Genomic DNA, 27988 nt, shown 5'->3' on the forward strand with positions numbered 1-27988 from the left:
TTTTAAACTCAAGGGAATTTTAATAGGTTACTTGCAAAATGTTATTGCAGGCAACAACTTGTACATGATTTTAGTTCCAAACCCACCAAAAAATTATACAAATCAGCATTGTAAAAGTGTCAAATTAATGCCTTACAGGCTTTGCTGGCAGAATTAATTTCTAAATTCTAGATGTGGGGAAATGTTACTCTCATTTTTTTCCTTTTCCTTTTTTTTTTTAGAAAAATTTACAAGTGAAATATTACTACAAAACTTTTTTATAAGGAATTTTTGCAAAACATTTACATTTTTACCATCAACTATTTTTCTGTTTCAAAATCATTATGTAGATTTAATACCCTATGCTGCACATCAATTCTTGCGGGATGACAATTCAGTGACATGCATAAAGAAACACCACAAGGCATTAAAATGAAGACTTAAATACAAATATTGTTGCAATAAAACAGTTATAAAATTGAAAAATAGGACCTAAACATCATGCTTACTTAACTTTGACAAATTAACTTTTTTCTCCTAGATTACACACTTTTATTACTGCTCTCGTGAAAGAATGTGATAAATAATGACTTAACACCAATTTCTAATGTAATCGGAAACACATACACGAACCTAACCAAAGAAAGTATATTGTAAGAAAAAAACTATTCTAACACTGGAGTTCTACCATGGTAAATACACTTTGCACTGATAATTACAATAAAGCAAAATTTTTAACGGTGGCAAAGGGAATGAACAGTGAAATGCCATTAAACAAGATACTACTGCACATCTGTGCCCTATTACTTACAACAGCTATATCCCACTGAGTCAAATAAAGGACATTGAAATTTACGATCCTTTTAAGACAGAAAAGTGGATTCAGAATGGTATGCAGAACAGACTGTCAAAATGTTTCTAATTCCAGCGGTAAAATGTGCACCTGCTAACACAAGTTAATGTACTTGAGATGCTATGAAGCCAACCAGATTTAGATTTTGATACATCTATAATAGGGATTCATTGCAGATTAAAAATGACTTCAGTTTCCTATCTGCATACGTAAGTATGCATGAAAAAAATTATATATGAAATGGTTGTGCAGAATGCTCATAACTTCAGTTTACAAAAATTGTTAACTTCTAGGAAGTTTCTAGGAAACATGGTATTAACATTAGGAAAGTTCTTCTTTGCATAAAGAAATTTATAGCACTGATTGTGAAGCATAATGATAAAATATATATTTGACGTTTCATTTCCTATATAATAAAATTAACAGTTAATACTACCTAATGTTCATCTGTATTAAATGTAACATCTAATTGATTCTGATGTTTTAAATCCAGATACATCAGTTAAGAGTACTTTAAATAAAATATACAAAATAATGTACAAAACCCAACTAAAATTTAAAGACTGTTACAAGTCTACAAAAGCTTTAAGAAACTTGAAATTTATAACCACAGTGTAAAATTGTTTTTCTTTAATCTCAAAGCTTTTTATGTAAACTGAAAGTATAAAATACCTTCAGCTTAGTATTTTGCTACAAAGGGCTGGCCTAAAGTGTACACAGTGTAAACAATGATTGGTATTTCTCTTGCTTCAAAAATACAGAAAACACCACAAGATTGATAAAGTATTCAGATGAGAAGTATATGTTTTGTGAGGGAATGCACAAGGTATCTGTTATGTCTCTCAAACCAACAGCTACCAAACACATTCTTCCTTTTGTAATTTGCAGGGAAAAAAAATCTTATCCTTCTTGCACTGTACTTCCTTTAGTTACATCAAAAATATTTTGGTGTATAAATTTTTTAAAAAACTGGTCATGAGAATTATCACCAAACAACTGTATGTGTAAAAGGTTACATTTATTCCTATGGGAAGTAATTAAAAATCCTGAGTATGAAATATTTGGCCATCTTTCCTCCTTGTACATACTGGAGTTTTCACATAGAAAATGCAGTTTGTTTTTGTTGCTGTTGTTTTTCATTTCTTCTATATTTCTATTAAACTGGCACATCTGAAAATGTAACCAAACCTTTGAAATCAAAAGTTGTGTAGTAAAAAGATAACTATATTCCTCTTTCTCCAGTTTGTTTTGTGGTTGGAGGCTCAATGTAAGATTTGATAGGTAACATATTTATTACCAGCCCACATATTATCCTTGATGAGAAAATAAAGACAGTAATATTTTTGGGAAAAAAGAGACAATGTTTACTTTCAATACCTTTTTTTGGTTAAAATGTGATAATTAATTCTTTTCTTTGGCTATTAAGTCAAAGCATAAAGAACTCAGCACATTAACCACAATATAATAAACCAGTATTTACAGAGAGAAGATACTGGAGAATGAGCTACAACACTCAATTGTCTGATTAATTTCCATGAATTCTAACAAAATTAAAACATTTAAATACTTAAATTTGAGGTTTTATGATTCATGTTACTTACGAGTTAGAAATGGACCATGGATGTTTTAAAAAGTAATGAAATGAAATACCAAAAATTGACACAAAAGTTGCCATATTCATTTTTCATCCTACATAAAGATACCATTACTTCTGTAAAATCTAACGTTAATATCTTCCTATGATTTTATCTTTCCTACTGTATATACTAACTCTACATAACCTTAGCTCTCCAAACAAAGAGAGGAATTAGAACTCACTGATTGTCATTTATACACACTACTATAATGTAGTGGTCAAAATAAATCTGAGGTCCACCTCAGAAACACTTCGCAGCATGCATCATCCAGCTGCTTCTTGAGTAATTCCAAAACTTGAGAAAAGACGGCCAAAATCAACTGACGTGTTCTATGGACTAAGCAAAAACCTAAAATATTTCCACTGTCGTTCAATCCGTATTCAGTTTTGCTGCGCCTTATGGGAAAAGGATGTTCTAATGAAAATATTACAAATTTATTTTAAAAACAAAGTACCTTCATCAAATGACATTAATCCTAGTCAAGGTCCACCCTGTTTTACATTGATATTATCTGATTTTATAAACACATTAACATACAATGCTAAAATAGGGGGGGAAAGTTCATTTAAAATCATTACATGATATACAGACATATAACTAAAAAAGTACAGTATGGAAATAATATTCCCCCATCTGTTTATCCAGTACATCAATTTGCGCTGTTTGTATTTTTGAAATTTTTGTCTTGTTGCACCGGTGTACACTTCCCATGCTGACCCTCCAACCTGGAACACTTACAGAAGTCATGACTGAAAACATGATTTCCTGCTCTGTAATCCACTTTACCAGCCCACTTCCATATCCTGAAAGGTATGTAAACTTAAGTGCAGCACTAGGCGTCCATATAAATGATCCTTTCAGAATTCTTCCATGTTTGTTGAAACATTAGGGGTTGCTGGGTTTGAATCTTGAGAAATGGCAGCAACAGTGACAATTCTTGGAGAACCAAGAACCTCAGTAACTGAAGAGTCCAGTTCTCCTGAGGTAACAATAGCAAGGGCTGTTCCACCCCCCTTCTTGTTCTGATGAGTTTTGACATGTTTCGAGAGATGGTCACTTCGCATAAACCTTTTAGAACATTCTGGGCACTCAAATCTCTTTTCACCTTTTTTAAAAGAAGAACAAAACCAAAATGTTACTGAAGGACAGAACTGATCATTTGAATCTGACCCTCTTCTATTCAACATTTGAAGTGTCTTTAAAAGGACACAATGTTTTCTTCTCTACCTATCTGATTTCCAGGTGTGTTCTGTTCAGTCACAGGCTTTTGGCAATCTACTCTTCACTACTATAATGCTCTCAACAAATATTTGCTATTCTGTGATTATCTGGTGAGAAGTTTGAATTTCAGGTCACCAGAGAATTTTCATAAACTTCCATAAAATTGACAGAGCAGGAGAGAGAAAAGCCCTGAAAGAATGACTTGATAGCAGTTTTTAAGAATACTTTTGTTATTTAGATTACAGTGATGAGAAGGGAATTTGGAAACATGAATCCCAAAGCTCCATGACGATGTATGAAATCTACGTCAAGAGAGATAAATTCAACATACTAAAAAGTCCTGTCACTGTTCAAACGTAATTAGTGCTTAGACTTTGAGTGCTGTCTTCTGGTGCTATAAGTTGCGGGGGGAGGTGGGGGGACACACCTTCCTGGGGCTAGAAATATGAAGGCTGATAAAATTTTCGGTTTCTAAAAGGTCCATCTTCCAATCTGAACTGTTAAGAGAACTTGCTTTATCAGTTCTCACTTGAAACTTCAAGACCTCCCCAAGAAGACTAAGTCTGACGTATGGACTAGGTTAAAAATTTTCTTAAGAATTGAGCTAGTTCAAGTGAGGAAATGACGACCCTGGTCCATGGCCAATCGTACATCCCTGATCTAAATTTGTCAAATTTAGATCAGGCACTAGCTAACGTACATCAGCTATCTGTGATGAAACGGTCATCTTTTTCTAGCATAGGTACAGAAGAACAGTTTGAACAGATCTCATTTTACTTATTTGATTTCACAATCAGCTTGAATTGATGAAAACTGAAATCTACCACTTCCTCGGTTTTAAAGTTACTTTATTTACATTGCAAAGTAGTTTTCAGAGATCCTAATAAGTGAGAACTTCGATATCACTGTCTAACCATGGCCACTATGATTCAGACTTGCTGTACTATGCATACAGAGAGGGATGACCAACCTGTGTGGGTTCTTCTATGTCTTTGTAACTCATCACTCCTTGTAAATCGCTTGCCACAAAAAATCCAGTTGCATACAAATGGTCTTTCACCGGTATGCCAGCGCAGATGTGCTCGAAGATGAGATGTCTTGCCATAAACTTTTCCACATCCTTCAATATGGCAGATATGTTGTTTCTTTTTTCCTGGCTCATTGCTGCCTCTAAAAAGATCAAATTTAAACAGGTAAGCAATTATATTCTAAAATATTATTAGGTATTAGGAAAAATATTTCATGCTAATAGAGACAACTATAATCCCCTGTCTAAAAAGAAACATATAAACATACTTTCTAATAGAAAATATTAAAAATGTAGGCAATATAAGAAAATCTCATGCCCAAATGAGGCAATCTGTAATAAGATGCCTAAATACATACTGATAAAATTTACATTTACCTTCCTTCTCCTTCTCTGCAATTAGGACATGAGCAGGCAACTCTTCTCAATCTCTTGCCAGGTTGCACTTCCTGGTCAGAAGCTTGTTGAGCTTGTTGCAGCTGCACTTGTGTTATCTGATCAGGACTAACAGCACCAATTGCTGCATTAGCAATGCCACCTACTGCTACAGTAACAGGAGCTATTGTGGCTTGCTGTACTTTTACTCCATCCTGTCCTTGCTGTTGACCTGTAAAATAAGAAAGTGTTTGTACCTTTTATTAGTCATTTCAATAAGTGAAATGCACAAATAAACTTCATATGTTTTATAGAACAAAAATCCACCTAAAGTTAAGGGAAGCCACAAATCAAATATTAAATCCAGCTATTTTCCAGAAGCACTACCACAGTACTTACCTGCTAGCTTAGATAGCCCCGTTTAATGTAATTTGTTATTAGAACAGTACAAGACTGCAAATTACTGACTGATACTAAGAAATGTGAACTAGTTTAACATGTTTTCTTTTTCGCAAAAGCTGAGATAAATGAGAAACCATTAAACAAAATCTTACACAGAAATACTCTTAAATCTATTGCCAATTAATGTCTTCCTAATAACCTTTGAAAATATACCTACATTCAGAAAACTATAATTACCTAATTTTAAAAGTTGCTTTATGGCACATTGTCACTTCTCATACAATCTCTCCTGAATCAACATTGAGCCACAAAGGAACTTACACAAAGAAAAAGAAATGTTGTAGGACTAGGCTTGAAAAAGCTAGCATACCAGAGCTTTGTTGGGTTTGGTTTTTTTTTTTTTTGCAGGATTCTCTCCACCTGGGATGGTGTAATCCTGGTTATACATAAATATTGGGGGACAAGAGGCTGGAGAGCAGCCCCACGGAAAAAGACCTGGGGGTCTGGCTTGATGGCAAGTTGAATATGAGTCAACAGTGTGCCCTGGCAGCCAAAAAGACCAACCGTGTCCTGGGGTGCATCAAGCACAGCATAGTTAGCTGGTCAAGGAAGGCGATTGTTCCACTCTACACTGCACTAGTCCAGCCCCACCTAAAGTACTGTGTGCAGTTTTGGGTGCCTCAATATAAGAAGGACATCAAACTGTTAGAGTGTGTCCAGAGGAAGGTGACCAAGATGGTGAAAGGTCTTGAGGGCAAGACGTACGAGGAGTGGCTGAGGTCACTTTGTTTGTTCAGCTTGGAGAAGAGAAGGCTGAGAGGTGACCTCACCGCAGCCTACAGCTTCCTCAAGGAGGGCAGTGGAAGGGGAGGTGCAGATCTGAGGACCAGCGATAGGACACATGGAAATGGTATGAAGCTGCGTCAGGGGAAGTTCAAATTAGACATTAGGAAAAGGTTCTTCCCCGAGAGGGTGGTCGGTCACTGGAACAGCCTCCCCAGGGAAGTGGTCATGGCACTAAGCCTGTCAGAGTTCAAGGAGCATCTGGACGATGCTCTTAGTCATATGGTTTATTTTTAAGTAGTCCTGCGAGGAGCAGGGAGTTGGACTCAATGATCCTTATGGGTCCCTTCCAACTTGAGATATTCTACGATTCCATGATTTTGTTTTGCAGAAGGGAGTATGTTTTCAGGAAGACTGGAAAAGCAGCTTGACTGAATCAAATGGAATTCTAAGATTGACTTGAATTAAGAATTCAGTTTCATTGCATAAGTCCATTAATCTCACTGGCTTGCTTAATCAAAGGAAATCAGGATTACTGTCTTGATATTAAAGCAAAATAAAGACAATCCCAATATAGGTAAGAAGCATAGTTACTTGAGTGGCAGAGTAATATTATGTTTGCTTAAAAAGTTAGTACTATACGGTCTAAGAAAATAATGTGACAAACTAAACTTGACACAGAGATATCACTTCCAGCCGCAATGTGACGACACTGAATGCCAGTCCTGCCAGTAACAGGAATGGGACAAAATATCATTAGATGCTGCCATTTTCAAAAATTCTGTGCCTTCATACAAATGGGAAATAAGAGGAAATACTACCTACTTACTGAGAGAGTGTAATGACCAACCAGAATTCCTTAGAATAGACTATAATATTTTAAGACTTGAAAGTTCTCTGTATTGAAGCATTAATTTAAAACTTGCAAATCTCTTGGAGATAACATGATTCAGAGAGATTCAAGCGGGTACTCCAACTTATTTCTCAAGCATCCATAACAGACACCATCAATGGGGATAAGACTGTGAAGAAAAGTCTCTGAAGTCTAAACTGCCTAGGTACCAAGTGAGTTCATACACAACACAGCACAGGATAATGACTACTTCATTCACACAATTGCTGAGGAGCAATATATGCTTTGACAGGCTATCTTGTATAACACCATGATAACAGCCATAGCTGAAATCTAACACACACCACCACGTACATGCAGATAGGTTAGGACTAAAGAACATGATATACAGAGAACCTCCACAATTATTTGACTGTCCTCTCAGAGACCACTGTTGGCTACAGGAAATAGAATAAATCTGTCTTGTGCCTAGGTCAGTACCAGGTTATTTTCACCAGAACCACTGACCAAATTTTCCCACTTATCTCTCTTGGTTTCCATCCAGAACTTGCACCTGACCTGCCTAGATATGAATGAACGTGAATTTCTTGTTTTCTTAAGCAGGCCACAAATATTAACAGATGCTGAGTACTTTTGGTTCTCTGAAAAGAACAAGGATAAACCCAGAAGAGATAACATTTGAATCCCACTTGCTGTTGGACAGATAGATAGTAAACAAACAACAAAATCTAAGAAAAGTCTGGTATTTGCAGCAGAGGAACCATGGAAAAAGAATTACAGGTTTAATCTTGAGTGCAGAGTCTTCATATGTCTAGGACAGAACAAAGTGTTTCTTTTCAGAATAGCAATGTACTGGAAATAAATTTACTTCCCATATTCTAATGGGAAAGAAAAGCACTCATGAGAATCCTTGAGGGAGAATATGATAGGGTAAGGAGAACATTGTGGTATAAATGCAAATAGTAGTATCTAGTACTTGGTTCTAACAGTGGCAGAAGAGGACACGAGCTTCCAAAGAAAGCACTAGTCCAGGGGCAATTCCTTGTCAGGCTGTTAAGCTGCTGAAGTGCTCACCAAGTGCTATGAATAGGCAGTGTCAAAAAAGGCTGATCATTTTTGTTATATGTAATGCTCATCTTAACATGATAACGTGACTGCTTGTGTTGAAAACCAGCTGCAGATTTTGGTTAGCCAAAGGTAAATAAATTAACAGGAAGAACTTGCTCAGCTCGCAGAGCACAAACCATGCTCTCTCTGTTAAACATACCCAAGATGCAAACTCCTTTAATTCACAGAGCAGCACTATAAATGATGAGTCTACGAACGGGCACTACAAAAGTTAGAGGTAACAGATATTATGGCCACACCTACTGCAGCCTCTTATGCTATTTTCACTATCACTCGCGTTTTCAAGTACATTAATAAGAATTATCCTTTGTTGTTGAAGTCTGTTAGAGGGATGACTCCATCCATGTCAAAGACCTATAAGTCCTGGGACCTAACCAGTCTGTGGTCAGAATGCAGCTGAACAGCGTAATTTTCTGCCAATTTTCCCTTTCTCTCTGATTTTCTTGAATTGATATTCAAGTTTCAATGCAACTTCCCCCCCCCCAGGCTGCCAGACCAAGGCTTTCCAAGTAAGATGTGAATTGAGGCACTTGAACCCTGAGAAGGACAACTCCCTTTTTAATTCCATGTGTAGTGCTACAGTGATGAATGTCCAGCACATAAATGTGGATTGGTCAGATCCAGCAAGAGTTATGAGGAAGCCTGTTCAGCATTTCTAAAAATCCGATATATTGTGCTGGTGTGACACAAATCAACTTTCAGTCTCTAAGTTATGAGATGACCAACTACACAAGGGTCTTCTGACACTTCTTCAGAATATCAAGTACTACTGCTGACACATACTTTATCTGCTCCAAACATTCCCCCTCTCATGTGAGGACCACAGGTATCTTGGAGTATAGGATACACACTGATGAGCTACAACCTTAATCTATGTATTAAAAATAATATAGTGATACATCTGAGTAGAAATTCTTCACAATAACTGTAAAGGTGACAATAAAAATACAAAAGAGAAAATGCCCAAAGTGAGGTTGTTCAGGCAGACAATTACATTATCCATATGGTTTCAGTTAAACAGTAATTACATGACTGCTCTTTAGATGGCATTAACAAAGTTATTACATTTTCTAATGTGAATGTTGACTTTTTTCTTTAAATTAATCTCACAGAGATGTTATTTAAACTCCCCGTGGATTCCACTTACTAAATTCAAAACAGAAGGTTCTGAAATTCTCAAAATATCACACAGATAGCCTTATTTAAAGATCCAGGCCACAAAATTCAATAAGCAAATCTCTACTTTTTCAGGTAATAGGGTAATTGAAAGAAGCATACATATCTGATAAATAGTCTTTGCCAGAGATTTACATAGTTATCAGAAAACACTGGAAAGTTCAATAATGTAATTCCTGGACTTAATTTTTGTTTTGAACTCCTGAAAGAGCATCCGAACAAGCTAGCACACTAGTAGTACACAGGATAGAAAGAAATGCATCTATTCTCATTTTAAAGTTGTTAAACGTAAAATTCTTTATTCTTGTTCTTTGAGAGTAAAATGAATGTATTTTAGACCAGCTGAAAAAATCTTTTCTCTTGAAGAAAAATCAGAAAATTTTTACAAAACAACTGACAGAACATGGCCTGGTCTAAATCTCAAAGTGAATCTGCTATAGTCTTGAGTTGCATGGGATTTTGATTTTTTTAAACTATATCCTAGAATCCACTACAGATTACTAAGGGCTTTAACTTTTACATCAATTATACTTATTAAGGGAAGATAGAGGAATTTCATTATTTTTTAAATCAAGTTTACTGAGGAAAAGATACTGAGAAAACTTAATTGCTGGTATGAGTTTGTCTGCAGCCTACAAAATTAAATCAGGGCAACTTCTAAAAGTTTATAAAAAAATGAGGCTTTTTCAATAGAGAGGATCTAGATATAAATTAGCTTTTTATTTTAAACAAACCCTGCTTATTCTGAAAACAGGTGGCTGAGATAATGTTATCCATACAGGAACATAATGACCTCCTGACACTTTCTAGATGGGGAAGAAAGATCCAGTAAAAATAAACCATATGACTTCTTACTAGGGGCATTAAAATACCGTTTAAAGCCTTCCAGAAATTCTGCTACAATCATGAGATCGCTTGACATTGCTTCTTCCTCACATACTCCAAACCGCAAGACCTGATATCGCTATACTTCACCATTCATAATCAAACCTTTCAGTAACAAGAACTCTCATGTTTCAACACAGATTTCAGAAAGAGGTCTAAACAAATCATTACACGAGGGAACAAAGTCACACTTCAGTTCACCTATGTTATTCTATATGAGTTGTCAAAGCAGTCACTGGACATTTACACTTGCTTTTAGAAGATAAAAAGTTTTTCTCAAGTTCCCACAATTTCTTTAATAGTGAATTCCTGTAATTGTGAAATATTCTTGATTAATAAAAATCATCACTGAACTTGTGTATGACTGAACTTTATTGTACATGCTGTCAGGTTACAACATTAAGTTACAACAAAATGTTAGCGTACAAAATAACACTGATACCAACTACTCCATTGCATTTCATTTTCTTTCAGGTCTAAGTTCTCTCTTTCTTTTGGATAGTAACGATTTATTTGACCACAGGACAACATGCAAGCAACAAGGCAACCTGATATGTTATTTATTTTGCAAATGAAGTGCAATAAGACTCTCACTCATTGCAATATTACATATATGATTATGACTGAATGTAATCAAGAATAACATTATAGAAATTTTTAAAGCTTCTCAAATAGAAGAACCTGCATGATTTTAGTCACTAATCTTTCCCATTTAAGCAGTTAAGTAAATGCATTACTTATTATCACAAGATACAGGATTATCAAGATAAAGGATTGCACATCCTTTGTTCTTCAGCATCACTTAATCAGCTTTCCAATTTTGTAGTAAAACTGCATCTTAGGAGTTACAACTCATATATACTTTCCCATACATATGAGTCTGTAACACATTCACGCAAGAAAACTAAACAATTTTAAGTAATTACTATGAAGCCAAATAATACGCATATATACACACACATATACCTCAATCAATTTTAGGCTTCAAAGCTAATTTGCAAAATAACAACTCCCATAACACCACTTGGATGATTAAAGAAAGCTAATGCATGGTACCTAGGAAGTACTTTCCTACAGAGCGACTGACCACTGAATATCATGGTTATTAGGCTTAGCCATCCATCATAAGTCAAAACAAGTTTCCTTTCACTACACATTGCACCTGCATTCCTATCCTTGTTCACATGAAGCAGCAAGCATGAAAACCTAGTCTTTGAGGCAAATAGGGCAGAAAGGGAAGAAAAGGACTTCACTTTAATGAATCACAGAAATCATGGGAGTCAAACTTTAGAAAAATGGATCTTGGAAAGAAGAGAAATTTAAGACTACAAAAACAACACTTCTAGTTTCTGGTGCTTAGTTCCCCAGAACAATTTGTATAGATTTCCTGTTGCTGTTGTGCAACCAGCATTCAACAGTCAAAAAGATGACAGCATTAATGACAGAGAGTTATCTCAGTAGTGTGCACCTTACTGCAAAATCTGAGGAACACTTTGCAAAAATGTACCTAGAGCCAGAGTGGCTAATATTGCAAAAAAGAAAATTTGTTCAACTGGATATTCTAAAAGTGAAAGAGAAGGTTGCAACTGATGTTCATAATTCAATGTATATTACCACAGGACAGCTAAGTAAAGTTAATGACAGCGTGCAGAGTTCCAAAGCTCTACAAGCATCAGAGCTGATGCAGCAACTCACCCATTCAACAACTTACTGATGCAAAGCAATGGGGGAAAAGAGGTTTCTTATCTTTCCCCTTCCCCTGCATACACCAAGTACAGTCAGTTTGCAACCATCCTTTACTCTAATATTCTTTTTCCACAATGACATACAGATAATTTATAGTAAGCGAGTATTTATATATGTTTACATATATTTATTTTTCTATTTATTTATAATACAATATATTTGTTTATAATAATATATTTATATAAGATAATACTTTAAGATATAGCCAAGACTTTAAAATATAAAAAAAGTCTGTGGCAATAGTTTATAGTCAGAGATAATTTTATTCCAAACAAAAACTAATAGGAAGGAGGTTTCATGCTGAAGAATGAAATACAAATCACACCTTAAAATTAAATATATGTGAAGACAACACTGAGCTTCAGTATTTACACAGAAGACAATGCAATTCAGTGCTACTTAAGTGGTACGCAGCCAATTCTGCCCTCTCTTCTACCCTGAAGCAGTGGTTTATAAAGACTTAAGAAGAAACAACACGTGACAAAAGAAGAATTCCCCAGAACAGAAACTGTACAAGAGCTGATGCAAGGGACCCACACGTTCTGTAGACAAGATCAGTTTGGAGTAGAGAGAGGAATTGGATCCACCCACCTACTACAAGAAATTTGGGTCATCAGAGCACAGCATTATGTCCAGGTGCTACTACAAGCAGAAAGTTTCCAGTGCAAACTGCAGCATCAACTAGATATCTGTCTTTTCTACCTCCTACAGGGGCACTGCAGCAAGTTTCTATCTTTTGATCTTTTGCCTGTTGCTGACTGACAAGATTTGTGAGAACTTATTACCCTTTCCTCCAAAAGCTTCCTATATCAAATGTCTTAGTGTGTTCAAAAATTACTGAACAGCATCATAACTAAGCCTAACTTCTGTGAAAAATACCACTTAAAAGCATGAGATTTAAGGCAGTAAAAAGTAAGTTTGAGGGTTTAAACACCTCAAAAACACTGAAGTCTTCTTCCTTTTGTGCAAGAATCTTATTGGCAACACAAAGACAAAACAATGCCCAAGAAGTTTCATGAAGTTTAATGACTTTTCAAAAAACGTAAGGCTTTACCCAAGTGCTTTACCACAACCTGAAGTCACTTCAGTACTTTGAGACAGGAAAGAAGTTTTCCCAGCTGGTAGTATCTTTCATTAAACTGAAAGCCAGTCTTCCTTTTATTACATTATTAAACATAGGAAAGAGCTGCCACAAATACAACACAGAAAGACCTATACAGAAACAACATAAAAATCAACACAGAGCTACAGTTTCACAAAATTTAGTCTTGCACAACCAAGCAGAGGTTTCAGTCAGAGCAAGGCAATGCCTCTGGTTGTTCTGGATACTGTGGCTTCAAACAGAAAGAAAATATGGTTAGTTTATTAGGTATTCTAAAGGAGGAGTTGGAATCAGAAAAATAACTTATTATACTGCTCTTAAGGCAAGAGACCCTTCCAAAAAACCCCTGATTTTCATTGTCATTGAAAAAACAGTCAAAAAGAAAAGAGTATTTAGGATGAGTGTTTACGAACACTTCTTTGCAGATGAACACAAGTAGTTCCCTGCGTACTGAACCTTAGAGCAAATAGCTAACTGAAAACCCAAGTACCAGCTGTGCTGCAGAATGTCAGATACACTGCATGGGAGCAGATCTAAGAAATGGAGGTTAAGTTTGCTTTTATGGAACACCTCCCTCTACCCCATCACTCTGCCCCAACTCTCAGGTTATTCTACAGCTTATAACCACAACAGAACACAGCCCAGCTCTTTCTTCCAACTCTTCCCCTTAACTCTGAAATAGGGATAGGACTAGAAAGAAACTTGTTGACTATTAGTCTCCACAGTCTGACTAGAGGAGCTCAATACCTGACAAACTGTAACAACAACAACAAAAATCAAATGCCTATCTTGCACACTTCTGCTATATGGAAACTAAAATACTGGTCTCAGGAAGTGTGTTTTTTAGCATCTCAGTTCAATTTCTGTGTATTACCATGGAAATAGTAATAGCTTAATCTTGAAAGGACAGAAGGAGGCTGACACAAAAAAATGCAAGCTAAGTTTCCAGTACTCTATTTGGATTTTGGGGGGTAGGGCTGGGGTTTTTTTGCTTGGGTTTTGTGGGGTTTGACTACAGTTTAGCTAGCTTACACGTTTTACACTTGACTAGAAGGTTCATGAATGTCCTTGAAGTAAATAAACATTTTGGCTATGTGAAATGTTACCTTTATAGTGATCAACATAAAAGTAAATATGCCTCTATGCACAGCAGGGATTAGTTAACAGGTACACACATGGAAAATGGAAAACCCTTTCAAGAGAAAGGTAGATAGCTGACTAAAACTAGGTTAAGTTGTATAGCAGTTGATAATTTATTCAGAATAAAAAAAACACTGGCAAGGTGATTAAAAGTTATTATCAGGAAAAACAAGATTCATAAAACTTTAAAGACCTTTTATAGTAAGACTAAACATGAGACACAAGCCTTGGTTTTATAACAGCCTATGGGTAGATAGGCTAACCAATACAAAGACTAATTTGTTTATTATAGATGTAAAAACTGTAACTTTGTGACAGGCTTCATCAGGCAAGGACCAACAAAGCTACATATTACAGAATCACAAAAGAAGGGCTATGTAAATCTCTAAGATCAAACACTTAGAAGTTCTGCCATCTTCTTCTGTAACATTGTTATCCCTTTAAAACTTAGCTTAATCTTCCTTTTTGGTTCAGAACAAACTGAAGAGCTTGATGTTTTCATCAGTTACTTCCTGATGACCAAAGAAACAAGACAACCAAGGTCCATATTCCTTAAACTTCAGTATTTTGCTCAAGGGAAAAATCATCACTTGAAACTACTCTATAATTAAGGAATGTCAGACTTGTACCTAACATGTATCCCAAGTTTTTTTTTGGCAGGAGAATATTAACTGATCATTTTCTCTTTACAACAAAATGATACTAGTCTGCCAATCTCTTAAGACTAAGTATACGTGTTGGGATAACATGGTTTACCAATGACTAGCTGATCAAGGTATATGACTGTTATCCACTGTCAGTAGTATTAAACATCACTGGAAACTCCATTCTTAAGAATGGATGCATACAGAAATCCATATAACTATATCCCAAACTAACCTAAGCATGTGCCATGCTACATTTCTCACGAGACTGCAGATGTCCAGAGCTATTGTTTTGGTGAAAGTGTCAAGACAAGAGCAAAATACTCATTATAAAAATTACATTTCATTATGCAGTCCTGACTACTTCTAAAGCTACTAGGCTACACCATATAAATAAAACAACTTTTATTAACTGAAGTATCAATTAAAATTATGGACCATTGAAAAACATACTTGTTTTTCAATGCTAACATTGTTTATACTTGAAATTAACATTCCCCTTAAAACATGAAATCCCATTCCATATATAGTCACACTTTTAAATAATCACCAGTGCCATTAAACATTTTTAATATATTAAAACATTTAATATATTAAAACATTTAAAAATATATTAAAACATAATTGATTTATCTTATCTACCAGTGCCAAAATCATATGAAGCCAAGCACTCCATAATTTAAGCTACACTGAGGAAGCTATTGAAATCAGATTTTGAATATTCTTCTTTCCGCCCCTCCGCCCCCAGTGGTAATGGAAGAACAAGAAGGTTGGTTTAGTGTGGATCTAATCACCCTTAAAAAACAAATTTAAAAAAAATACTAACAGGCTGATTAAGATGTGCAGTATCACTCAGTTTGCTTGCTTGGTATTTTCTGAACAAGAAAGTTCAGTCAATTCATTTTCTGCTCTATATGCTCTGATTTCTGACAATAGGGAATGAGAGAGGGGATAGCAAAACCTGATGTTCTCAGAGAGTGCACCTGTATTGATGAAACATTTTTGTAAGACCACATACTCCAATAAGGAAATACAGTTTTACTAACATTATTCTTTGATGACTTAAGAACCTACGTTTAATTCTTGAAGTTAATAGCACAGAAACAGCTCATTAGAAACCTATTTCACCTGGCAATTATCAGCAAAGCTGGTACTCGAAATGCTTCCCCTTCCCACTTTATCTAGCAGTAATGATGAAGTCATGCCTTGCTACTCACAGGTCAGGCAGAAAAGACTTGGTTTACTGAGGCATTTTTACCAGGTTATTCTCCATAGGCAATTTAGCTGAACAGGTAGATCGCACATTCCTTATGCATCAAGTTCAGGAACAGTATATTGATACTTTACTTTTAAGCTACCATCAGCAAAGCAAACATTTGTTTTCACCAGCATAGTTCTGCCACTATTTTGAATTTCAGTTTAAGAAAATTCCATAACCAAAGCAATTTTGTCATTAGAGGACTAAATGCTTCTCCTATAATTACTCTGAAGCATTTGAAAAAGGATGCCAGTGCTATAATATTTAGAACACTGTGGTTCTGCAACAATTCTCAGCTCAAGGCAATCTGAGAACAGTTGTAAGTGACCTTTCATGACTTTGGAAAAAGTATGCTCAATTTCTATACTCCTCCCAACTACACCCTCAGAATGCCAAGTAACACACTATGAAGTAAAAAACTAAGAAAAACTCCTGCATTTCTTCTGTTTTTGTGGAAAACAGCTCAGTTCTTTGTACTTATCTTTTTACTGCAGATTCCATAGCTTACAGCTTATTTCTTTCAAGGTGTTTGCTGCAGCTTGCTTGCCAATGAACATCCAGGGGAACACTGGATGTTATTAAAAAAAAAAGATCATGCAACCACCATCCTTCGGCTCCTTTGACTTCCACCCTTGGTATTTATATTTGCCAGTTTGCTTGTATATACTGTGGCTATTTTAAACCCTTTTCACCTTGTTACTACCTACAGGCATCCCTCCTTGCTTAGCTAACACAACTCACTGAGTTCTGTTTCTACACATACTTACTATTACATTAAGATGAGCAAGGTGACCCACAGGTTACATGTTGTCATGAAAATGCATTTTCTTTCATTCAACAACATAAGCATAATATTCTAGGACTTGAGACTAAACACCTTCCCCTCCCTCAATAACTAACATGTGATAGAGATAATAGAAGACCTTGAGTGGTATAAAGGTGAATCAGATTTTTATTTAATGTTCTCAAACTTCTGTATTAAATCAAACAATGTGCCTTATACAACAATTAAGACAAAATTTAATGCAGACAAGTACTGAAAATGTAAAAAATTTACACGGACTCAAAAAAGACAAATTCACAGAAGAAAAGAAATCTGTCAAGGATTATTTAAAAAAAAAAAAAATCCCATTTCTGGGTCTGGAAGAACTGAGCTGCAGATCACTAAATGGTGGAAAGAGTACCTGAGCAGATTATTCTTGTATGCATCACCTGCAGTCAGCATCAGACAGGGTCATAAACACCTTTGACTGTTACATTCATAGAATGGTTTGGGTCAGAAGGGACCTTTAAAGATTACCTAGTTCCAACACCTCTGCCACGGGCAGGGACACCTTCCACTAGACTAGATTGCTCAAAGCCCCATCCAACCTGGCCTCGAATACTTCCAGGGATGGGGCATCCACAACTCCTCTGGGCAACCTCTTCTAGCATCTCATCACCTTCATAGTAAAGAACTTCTTCCCTACGTTCAATCTAAACCTACTCTTTTTCAGTTTAAAACCACTGTCCCTTGTCCTGTGACTACAGGCAGACCTTGGTAAAAAGTCTCTCTCGGTCTTTCTTATAAGTTCCCTTTGGAAGGAAGGGCTGTAATAAGGTGTCCCCAAGGCCTTCTCTTCACCAGTCTGAAGAACCCCAACTCTGTAAGCCTTTCTTCATAGGAGACATGTTCCAGCCCTCTGTAGCAGTACATCCCACCCCCCCATCCTGCCAGCAGGAAACAAAACTTCTCCAGGAAGGGAGAAGGGGAAGGAAACCCTGGAGGCTGCAGGTTGAAATTTGAACTGGCCAATTGAGATGTGTCAGGTACACCGAGGTGACCCTCCTGGACAATAGAATTAAATGACCACAGGTCAGATTCGACAGGGGTATAAATGGGGTCCTGCCGGAGGACACGTTGGCAGTCCTCCTCGGAGCAGCGGGTCTGCAGTCAGGGACTCCCCCTCGGGCCGGAGCACCGCCTGAGGTAACTCCTCGAGGGAGCGAGCCCTCAGCTTTTAGGTGAGTGATACGTGCGTTTTGAGCCATCACTTTAAATCTTGGGGATTCTTAAGTCGGCTGTGTAGTATTAATTCTCTTTACATCATTGAGCCTGTGGTTTTATAAAATGTTACTGGACTTCTAACTAACTTTTGCTGAAAAATAAATCTGAGTTTTAACACCTGTTGGATTTGGTTAATCGTGCATCCGTAACACCCTCTGATCATTTTCATGGGCCTCCTGGACACACTCTAACATGTTCATGTCTGTCTTCCACTGGGGACCCCAGAACTGGACACAGTACTACAGATGGGGTCTCACAAAAGTGGAGAAGAGGGAGAGAATCACATCCCTTGACCTGCTGGCCTCACTTCTCTTTATGCAGCTTTTTATGCAGCCCAGGATACAATTGGCTTTCTGGGCTGCAAGCACACATTACGGGCTCATATCCAATTTTTCATCTGCCAATATTTCCAAGTCTTTCTCCACAGGGCTGCTCTCAATCCATTCATCACCCAGTCTGTACTGATATTGGGAATTGCCCCGACCCAGGTGCAGGACCTTGCACTTGGCCTTGCTGAACTACATGAGGTTCACATTGGCCCACTTCTCAAGCTTGTCAAAGTCCCTCTGGATGGCATCCCTTCCCTCAAGTATATCAACTGCACCACTCAGCTTGGTGTCATCTGAAAACTTGCTGAGGGTGCGCTCAATCCCACTATGTCATTAATAAAGATATTGAACAGTACTGGTCCCAGTACAGACCCATTAAGGACACCACTGATTACTGATCTCCATTTGGAGATTGAGCCATTGACAGCAACTATTTGAATGTGGCCATCCAGCCAATTCCTTATTCATCAAATAGTCCATCCATAAAACCCGTATGTCTCCAAGGCTATTGTGTGGGACCATGTCAAAGGCCTTACGTAAGTCACAGTAGATGATATCACCTGCTCTTCCCTTACCTACCAACACAGTCACTCCATTGTAGAAGGCCACCAGATTAGTCAGCTTCACAAAGGGCAAATCATGTCTACGCAGGCTGTCTCTAATCACCTGTCACCCACATGCCTTGACATAGCTTCCAGGAAGATCTGTTCCATGACCTTACCAGGCAGAGAGGTGAGGCTGACTGGTTGGTAGTTCCCAGGGTCCTCCTTTTTAAAAATGGGTGTAAAGTTTTCCTTTTTCCAGTCACTACTCCTGAGTTTCATGCATTTAATCTTATGTATCATTTTATTCCTGTTTAAAGAATTTGGTAGAATGTTTCAAACTCCTCTGCAAAGTTTGAGCCAGAGTGATAGTAATATCTAAACAATGTCTTCAGTCTTTGAACAGCAAGTCATAAAACTAGTGACTGTCACACAAGGAGAGTTAATAAAGAAGGGAAGAGAAAGCCTTGAAGACAGGCTGAAGTTGGATGCAGACAAATGAGAAAAGGCAAGAGAAAGCAGGAGGAGACCTGGAGGTACTGACAAATTGCATAACTACTAATAGTAGTGCAACGGAAGTAGCTGGTCAGAGAGAAATATGCCTTAGTAACTCACATTACTACAGACTATGAAACAGAAGGGCAAGGTTCATTACATTTTTAAAGCGCACCAGTAAGAACATTTGGTATTGGACTTCATTGTCATTAATAACTGTTTTAGAGTCCACAGCACATCCCTGCAAGACTTAAAACTCTCCAGTTCCAGTATTGCCAGGCAACAGACTGTTCCACTGAACAGAAGTCATTCCTCCAGGTTATTTTGGTGGATGAACTCCAAATTCCCCGTAATTCAGGCCATGTCACCACTCATCTTAAATAAAATGGCTTGAACTTGAGTTGCAAGATGATGGAATCTGGTGACTTTTGCCTAAAGCAACTAACAAAGCTTGGATTAAGTATACATAAAATACAAATAATATTTTTCACTATTTTTAAACCAAAAGTGTCTCATACGCTTTTGTACGGGACAAACACCTTCATCATCATGTAAAAAAATTACTTCAAGATGTATACTTAAGGTAGATACAAGTCTGATTTATTACTTTTTTTTTTCCATAAGAAACAGGGAATTATTCTGAAAAGACATCATCTCCACCACCACCACTACTAGATTCCCACTGTCAGCAAAAACAATGAACAAATTCAGAAAAAGCTTGTGACCTCTTCTGAAGGCTCCAGTGAAAGAAATCCCACAGGCAGAACACAAAACTTTTACAGGGAAACCATTAATATGCAGCATTTCATTACAGTTTAACTGGTCTGTTTTCTCTCACCCCATGTTCTTCAGCATCCATAAATGTGCACATTCCATGCTATTCCTAAAACAAATATACTCCAAGCCCAATGTGTTGATAGACAAAGAAACTTAGCCCACCAAAAGGAAATGGTCTTATGAACTATATATTTTTCTTAGAACTATCTAGTACTAAAACAAGTTCCTTCCACATAGTCACTTATGTTGTCAATTAACACATCCGGCCAAATACAAGGGCCTGAAAATAAGCTTTAAAAAGGCAAAGGATACCTTATTTTAAGAAGGGGATGGGGGGCGGGGAGAGGGGACAGGACAGGAATCCTTTGAACTTGCATCTACAGCTATCACAGCAGAAGCCTTGAAAAAAAGGCAAGGGAACTGTGCAGGACCTGCTTGTCCCCAAGCTCATTGGGCCTAAATTCAGGAAGTCATCACCTATTAACATTAAAGGCTATCCCGTTCCACAGGGATCATGTATAACACAACAATTCACACAGCACAGAAGAAATGCCGTTTACTTTGTACAGAACTAGCTTGCTTAAAGGCCATGACAGGTACTGATCTCACAGCAAGGCAGGTGTTTGTAGATCCCTGCATGTTCAAGTAAACACGGCTGCTTTTATGTTGTCCGTTGTTTGATTAGTTCTTAATTAACTGCTTAAAGCTCTGTTTTTAAGGCTCAGATACTTAGTTTCTATCTTCCCATCCAGATTTCTTCGGTACATTTAATTACTCCTTTGTCTGACAGTTTGTACATCTTCCAAGCAAAATTTCACAGAATCATAGAGTGGTGTAGACTGGAAGGGACCTCTAAAGGTCATCTGGTCCAACCACCCTGCTCAAGCAGGGCCACCTACAGCAGGTTGTCCAGGACCATGTCCAGACAGCTATCTTCAAAGATGCAGAGTCCACAAGCTCTCTGGGCAACCTGTGTCAGTGCTCAGTCACTCTCACAGTAAAAAAGTAATTTTCCTGTATATCATTGATATCGAATGAGTTTTCCCTCAGGCCAGAAAGTGAAAAGGTGTGAGAACTTCTCTACTTTGCCCTGCTTTTTGACCACACAAAACATACAACCCAAAGTGGGATACTTACCAAGAGCAACATTTGAACTTTTAACTAAAAAATACAACAAGAAAACCCAAACACATTTACTCATCTTGCTTGGTTTACAGTAGTGCCTACACACCTTGGGACCAGAGACTTCGAGTAACAAAGGTTATAAAAAGCAAGCCAAAATATAATATTTACTTGAAGATTTTAATATTTTTCTTCCCAATGTGAAATTTGTCTCTTTTGGAATTTAAAATGCACTTGACACAACAACAACAAGAAAAAAAAAAAAAAGAGACTTTCCCAAAATAGTTCTATAGCTTAACATTTCCATAGTAATTTTAAGCTAAGAATTTTTGTTATTTGCAGTTAGAGTTCTATTGCTTTACGATTTCATTTACTACTGAAAAAACTAAGAGAAAGGTACCTAAATTACCCCATTGTAGAAACAACTAGGAAAACCAATGTTCACGGAACAGAAATACAACACAAATAAAAGAACAGTTATTTCAGAAAAATACTTATTGTGATTATTTTTTTTCCCCCCTGAAACTCTGCTAGCTTGATCAGTTGGGTTTGCTTGAAGGACAAAGTAACTTTTTTTTCCCTAACAAAGTTAGAACACCTGAATGAATGCATGGGATGAGTCCTTCACTCAGTCTTTCCCTGACACTTTCTGAACATCTCCCATATGGTTCATTTCTAACACCTACTACTGCTCATTTGTAGTGAATGATCCACTTCTGGACAGTTCAATTAATGTACAAAAGAGTTCACACCGACAAGCTCAGGTACTGCAGAAAAAGAATGGAAATACCAGTCTGCAGATGTTGAGGTAACTGAGCAGTTTATTTTTTTTTAAAAGGTTTCCTGTAACAATAATAGCAAAAAACATTTCAAATATAAAACAGCAAATCTGAGGAAGTTAATAGCCCTGATCAAGACAGCTTATTCCTTATAAGTGATAAGCAGAGTTTAGACTTTAGCATGTTTGTAATTTTCTATTTCATAACCATTCTTTCCTTGAATACTTAATACAGCATTAAGGACTGCACATCATGCTCTTCACTCTCCTTTCCATGCCACCATGTCTCCCATACCCAGAGTGTAGCATCAGGAAGTTTCACAGGAGAGAAGTGGAGATAAATAAGAGAAAGAAATTATAACTAATCTTTCACATTCTGAAAGTTTGTTCTTGCTCCATAACCTCAAGCCTTGGGGAACAGAAATAGTACCTTATATACAAAGGGATGGAGAAAAGGTCAGAGGATTCACTGCTGCTAGCATAAAATTAAAAGTGCTATGGAAACAGCCATAAGGCCTATCTGGAAGAAGAAAAAAAATTAAAAAAAAAAGGTGGAGGGGAATTCAATGGTCACAAAGCTTAAGTTTAGTTAACATGTGAACCCTGTATGACTAAAGTACGGTCCTGGAGAAGCCAAGCCTGTGACTCATTCCCCTTCTTTCATTCTCAGTTACAAATCTCAACCCCTTTATTTTCCAGAAGACATCAAATGCAATCAGAGGTGCAGTCAAGATAACTGACCAAGATGATATTCAGAATCTTTTGTTCTAATACCTATTAGTGTGTACTAAACAGTTGTACACCATTAGTAAGCAGGAAAAAAACTGCATACAGAAAGGTTCTTCATGCACTCCCAAGTCTACGTTGTTCCCAAAGCAGGCTTCCTAGGAAGAGTCCCCTAGAGAGAGGCAGGGACTTCTCTCTAACAATGGCAGTCAACCAGCACCTTCCCATGAAGAAAAAGTTTTTCCAAGACAAATTGGACTGCAAGATATTGTAGCAGCTCATCAGCTCCAGATAACTGAAACTTCTTTTTGAACCATTACAGCTAAACACAAGGTCAAGATTTTAATTCTGATTACCCAGATTAACATTTCTGTAACACCCCTTAAGTAAGTTGGGTTTAGTGCATCCAACCCAGCTCTTAGTATTTCAACATGCCATGAAGTGCCAAAGAGTACCATAGCAGATGAAATTCTCCCAATGGCAAATTTCTTATTACCAAACTATGTTTACTAGCCTCAAAAATGTTTCAATTAAAGGGAACAATCCTTTGTCCAGTTAAACATGTCTCATCTTTGCATACAATTACAAAAAACCAGATTAAGAGTCAATATGATACTAACATTTGTTTATGCAGACTGGACAGTAGTAAAAAATGAGTTTTTTCTTACAGTTCTATACTAAAAAAAAAATCTGTGCCTATAGTCGGGTTGCTTTTAGGACAAGAGTTTATTGTAACTACTACAACGCAAGACTTTTACTTGTATGAAATAAAACCAAGCTCATGTAAGCAGTTTTATCAAACTGGCAGAGAAAACCCCTAAATCAAGTTTTACCTGAAATGTTAAAAATTTGCAAGTTTTACATACAGACTTGCCCTTATGGGACACTGCAGAGACCTTGCACAGAATTTACTTTAGAACTAAGCTCCGTTATCCAGCCTGGAGCCTCTTAATTGCTCCTTTCCCAACTATTAGACCAGCATAACCAAACAGGCATTTCATAATACATATCAAAACTTCATCAGCAAGTACTGAGGTAAAGTTACCAGTTTATTTTTTTAAAAAGACAAGTCACAGGAACTATGCTGTGCACAAGCATACCTTATTCCACCCAACCTCTTCGCAGAGCTCAAACTTTTAAGGGAACAACTTTAGGAGCTAGTGCAGAATACAACACATAGCTCCATACAAATGCATGCCATGACACAAGATATCCCAGCTCACATACTGTCACTTTTCTCATCCTACATCCCCCATGCAGAGATTAGGAATACTGCCTGGTTGGAAAAAGCTTTTTGTTGTTGTTGTCTAAACATATCAAAGCTCTAACAGTAAAGTCTCACGTTCACTCCCGAAGCCTACAAGTCTTTAATAAGATGGAGAACAGGATCATTTAAGGATAGTTTGTCAAATACAAACAGTTCCATTTCAATTGATGCAACTGATAATATTAGCTCAATGTTTAGAAGTGTCAGCTATTTTAAAATCTGAATTTTAGTGATAAGTATAAGGTATTTTCTTACAGTTAACATTTATTACAGAAAATCCTGAAAAAAGTATTAGTTTAAAACTGGCTGGTATTCTTGCAATAGTAAAACCCAAAACAAAACAAAAAAACAACACCCCACCCCCCACCCCCAAATAAACTCAAAACTTTGTCAGACCACTCACCTGCAACACTGGTAATGGTAACAGGAACTCCTTGAACTTGAACACCTGCAGCACCCAGGTTGGCAACACTTACTGTTTGAAGATTAGGTACTGAAGCAAGCTGGGCAGCGTTCAGAGTGATGGGCGTCCCAGCAACAGCCACTGGTGCAATCTGGGCAATGGTTGTGCCACCACTTGAAGACACAGGGGTAATGGTTAGTTGTTGGGGTAACCCAGCATTTTGAACTTGAAGATTTGAAAGGCTTTGCAGATTCTGAACCTGTACAGTTTGCCAGCTGATCTGCCCTGATGGTGTTAAAGTTGGAGCCCTGATGAGCACCTGAGTTGGACTCACTGCCTGCAGCTGAACATTCTGCAAAGGCTGCTGCTGGATGGTCTGTATAGTCTGCCCTGACTGGAGCTGAAAGGACTGTGGAGGAATGGCCTGAATAATCTGCTGTTGAGGCTGCTGGATCTGTATCTGCTGCAGAATAGGCTGACCTACGATTTGAACCTGCTGAAGGGAACCCGACTGATCCTGGACGTTCTGTAGTCCATTGGACTGAAGCTGACTGGAGCTCTGGGCTTCGGAGTCTGCAGCAGTTGTTTGAGGTTCTTCAGTTGCCTGCTCTGAACTGCTGCCTGCTGTGCTTGTGTATTGGCCTGTTTCTGCAGAGCTTACTAGCGTGTCACTGCTAGTTAGAGATGTTGAGGCAGTGGTCGTAGAGGTGGAAGATGAGGAAGGAGACTCTGGCATTGTACTAACAGAGGCAGAAGTGACAGGTGTAGATGCTAGCTGATTTCCATTGGAAACTCCACTCTCAGTAGACTGGCCAACTTGACCAGAACCTCCTCCAGCTGCCACGTTGTTTATCACAGGCAATGCTAAGGTTACCCCACCAATGTTTATAGGTAACGTTGTTACAACTTGCGCCTGAGTACCAGGAATAGTTTGCAGTTGCAGTGGTATGGAAACACCAGGCCTAATTTGGACTGGAACTGTCTGATTTGCTAGGTTTTGAGCAATAACATTCCCCGAAGCTGTCCTGTTTGCAGTTGTGAGGATAGCTTGATTATTCCCTGCAGGAATAAGCTGAATTTGACCCTGTATGTCTTGTAGACCAGTAGCATTAGATGGATTGATTTGAAGTTGTTGACCTTCCGTTGTCTGAATCTGTGGGATCACTTGGTATTGGACACTACCGCTTGGATTTTGTACTTGAATGACTTGGAATTGTCCAGGGGTTGTTGCAGAAGAATTGCCCGATTTGGTTTTTGAAGGAGAGGTACTTCCATTGTTACTGCTGGAGGGACTTGCTGCACTCGAGGCAACAGAAGATCCTTGTTGAGTAACATTATTTTCTTTTGAAGCTGAAGGAGCAGCGGCAACAAGCTGCCAAGCGTTTCCAGCAAGCTGAGTTGTTACCAATTCTAACTGCTGTGGCTGATTCTGAAGCTGCACCAAACCTTGATTTGGATCTATAATAATCTGCTGCTGTCCAGTTCCTTGATTCTCACCAGGAGTTCCTATTTTGCTGCAAGTGGCTGCTAGTAAAGCGAGAGGTGAAGGCTGAGAATCCTATCCGTAAAGAAAGAAAACAGAACAGATTCAGAAGAGCACGAGTATGAACCATCAGAAGTAAGCATTAAGGTTTACACAGGAAGCAGGAAAAAAAAAAAGTGCTTCTGCATAGACACAGATGATACAGCTCTGAATAAGGAAGTATGTATTTCTGTAAATAATCTTTAAGCATAAAGCCCTCGATTGTCAATGAATGTGACAGCCAGGACCTCAACTGCATCCCCAATCCAGTCGTCTTTTTTTTTTTTTTTTGCTAAAATAAAGAAAAATTTTAAAAATGCTCCTATTACATGGAAAGCAGCTGATCACTGCAAAACGCAATCAAAAAAAAACATGTCCAGGCAGTAAAACTACTGCACCCAACCAACTATGTTTCATCCAACCCAAAGAAAGATGCCCTGAGCAGGAAATGCTGTTAGCTGAACATTTCATTTTAAATGCTAATAGTTTGGGCACTTCCCTGTTCGGGTGTGTGTGCTTTACCTGTGAGCCTCCAGTTTTCCCTTTTTTATTATTATTGTTGTTATTCTCTGCCTCGGGAGATTTTTCTCCCTCTGTGGGCATAGTTTCCTCCTTCTTTTGATCTGCAAAAATATCAAGTGTAACAGGTTAATTATTCACCTTCATTTATACAATAACAAAACCTACGAGCATATCCTTTTTGGTTCCCAGGTTGTCGCCTTTACCTCTTCATAAAAACAACAGTGCAAATCATTATTACAAAAGAACGAGTCCTAAGAAACGTGGTTTGAAACCCAACCCATGGGGGCTGGAGAGTTAACACCCAGAAAGGGGAGGTTTGGTTTCCTCTCCCAGAGACAGCAGGAAAAAACCACCCACAAACCCTCCTCCTCCTCCTGCCCCCTAAAGCATCGACGGCCACTGAGTGGCCGTCGATGCTTTAGGGGGCAGGAGGAGGGTTGTGCATGGGAGGGAAAGAGGGAGGAAAAGAGGAATGAAGGAGGGAGGGATGTGCACAGGAGGGAGGGTTAGCGAAGAAAGGGGGAATGGAGGAGGGAGGTACGGAGGAGGCAAGTCGAGGAGGAGGAGGAGAAGAAAGGGGGCATGAGAGGAAGCAGCTCGGATGGGTGGAGGGGCGGCAAGAGGAGAGCGCGGTAAGAAGGGGGAGAAGCGGGGAAGAAAAGGGGGAACCCGGGAGGGCGGGATAGAGGGGGGACGAAGGGTGGAGGGAGGAGCGGAGGGAGGGAGGGAGGGGTGTGCACGGGAGGGAGAGAGGGAGGGGGTTACATACCGCTCATCCCGCATTAATGCCCCGCTGAGGCGCCGCTCTAGGGGGGAGGAGAAGGAGGAGGAGGAGGCGGAGGGTGGGGTGGGGGTAGCGGGGAGAAGGCCGGTCGCAGCCGGAGCTGGGAGGAGCGGGACGGCCTATTTTTCCACGAATGGCCGCCGCTGGGCTGTGGCGTAGCTGCCTCTCTCTCCGCCCGCCGCCGCCGCCGGACTCAGCCCGCCGCCTTGAGTGACAGCTGCGGGCCGGCCGGGCGGCGAGGGGGAGGGAGGCCGAGCGGCGGCGGGGGCGGGGCCCGCCGGGGCCCAACTGACGCCCACTGAGCAGGAAACCGAGCCCCGCCGCCAGCCCCTCGGCCGCCCCTCTCCGCCTCAGCCCGGCTCCCCACGCCGGCGGCAGAGGAGGCGGAGGCGGGGCGGGGGCGGGACGCGGCGCCCCACGAGCCCGGCCCCGGCAGGCAGCGGGGCAGGCCCAGGGCCCTCGTCT

General features: G+C 38.7%; 1 protein-coding gene across 2 annotated transcripts; it reads right to left on the minus strand.

Annotated features, from left to right (window-relative positions):
- On the minus strand, window positions 1–27986 carry SP4 (Sp4 transcription factor). 2 transcript variants are annotated; one of them, XM_052800330.1, is made up of 6 exons: window positions 27509–27986; window positions 26740–26840; window positions 24696–26253; window positions 5096–5324; window positions 4661–4860; window positions 1–3574 (listed from the first exon to the last, which is right to left on the minus strand). In XM_052800330.1, exons 1-6 carry the CDS (start codon window positions 27513–27515, stop codon window positions 3327–3329), a joined length of 2343 nt encoding a protein of 780 aa, XP_052656290.1. In that variant the 5' UTR covers window positions 27516–27986; the 3' UTR covers window positions 1–3326. The 2 variants fall into 2 exon arrangements, with proteins under 2 accessions (XP_052656290.1, XP_052656299.1); XM_052800339.1 differs by lacking the exon at window positions 27509–27986 and adding an exon at window positions 26943–27062.
- Between the last annotated feature and the right edge of the window lie 2 nt (window positions 27987–27988).

Source organism: Harpia harpyja, chromosome 1, assembly GCF_026419915.1.
Source record: "Harpia harpyja isolate bHarHar1 chromosome 1, bHarHar1 primary haplotype, whole genome shotgun sequence".
NCBI lineage: Eukaryota > Metazoa > Chordata > Aves > Accipitriformes > Accipitridae > Harpia > Harpia harpyja.

Excerpts from the sequence above, each read along its gene's own strand:
- SP4 (XM_052800330.1), bottom strand. Across the intron at positions 5,325-24,695 it reads TACCATTACCAGTGTTGCAG|GTCAACAGCAAGGACAGGAT; the intron begins GTGAGTGGTCTG and ends CTTATTTTACAG. Across the intron at positions 4,861-5,095 it reads TGCAGAGAAGGAGAAGGAAG|AGGCAGCAATGAGCCAGGAA; the intron begins GTAAATGTAAAT and ends TGATCTTTTTAG.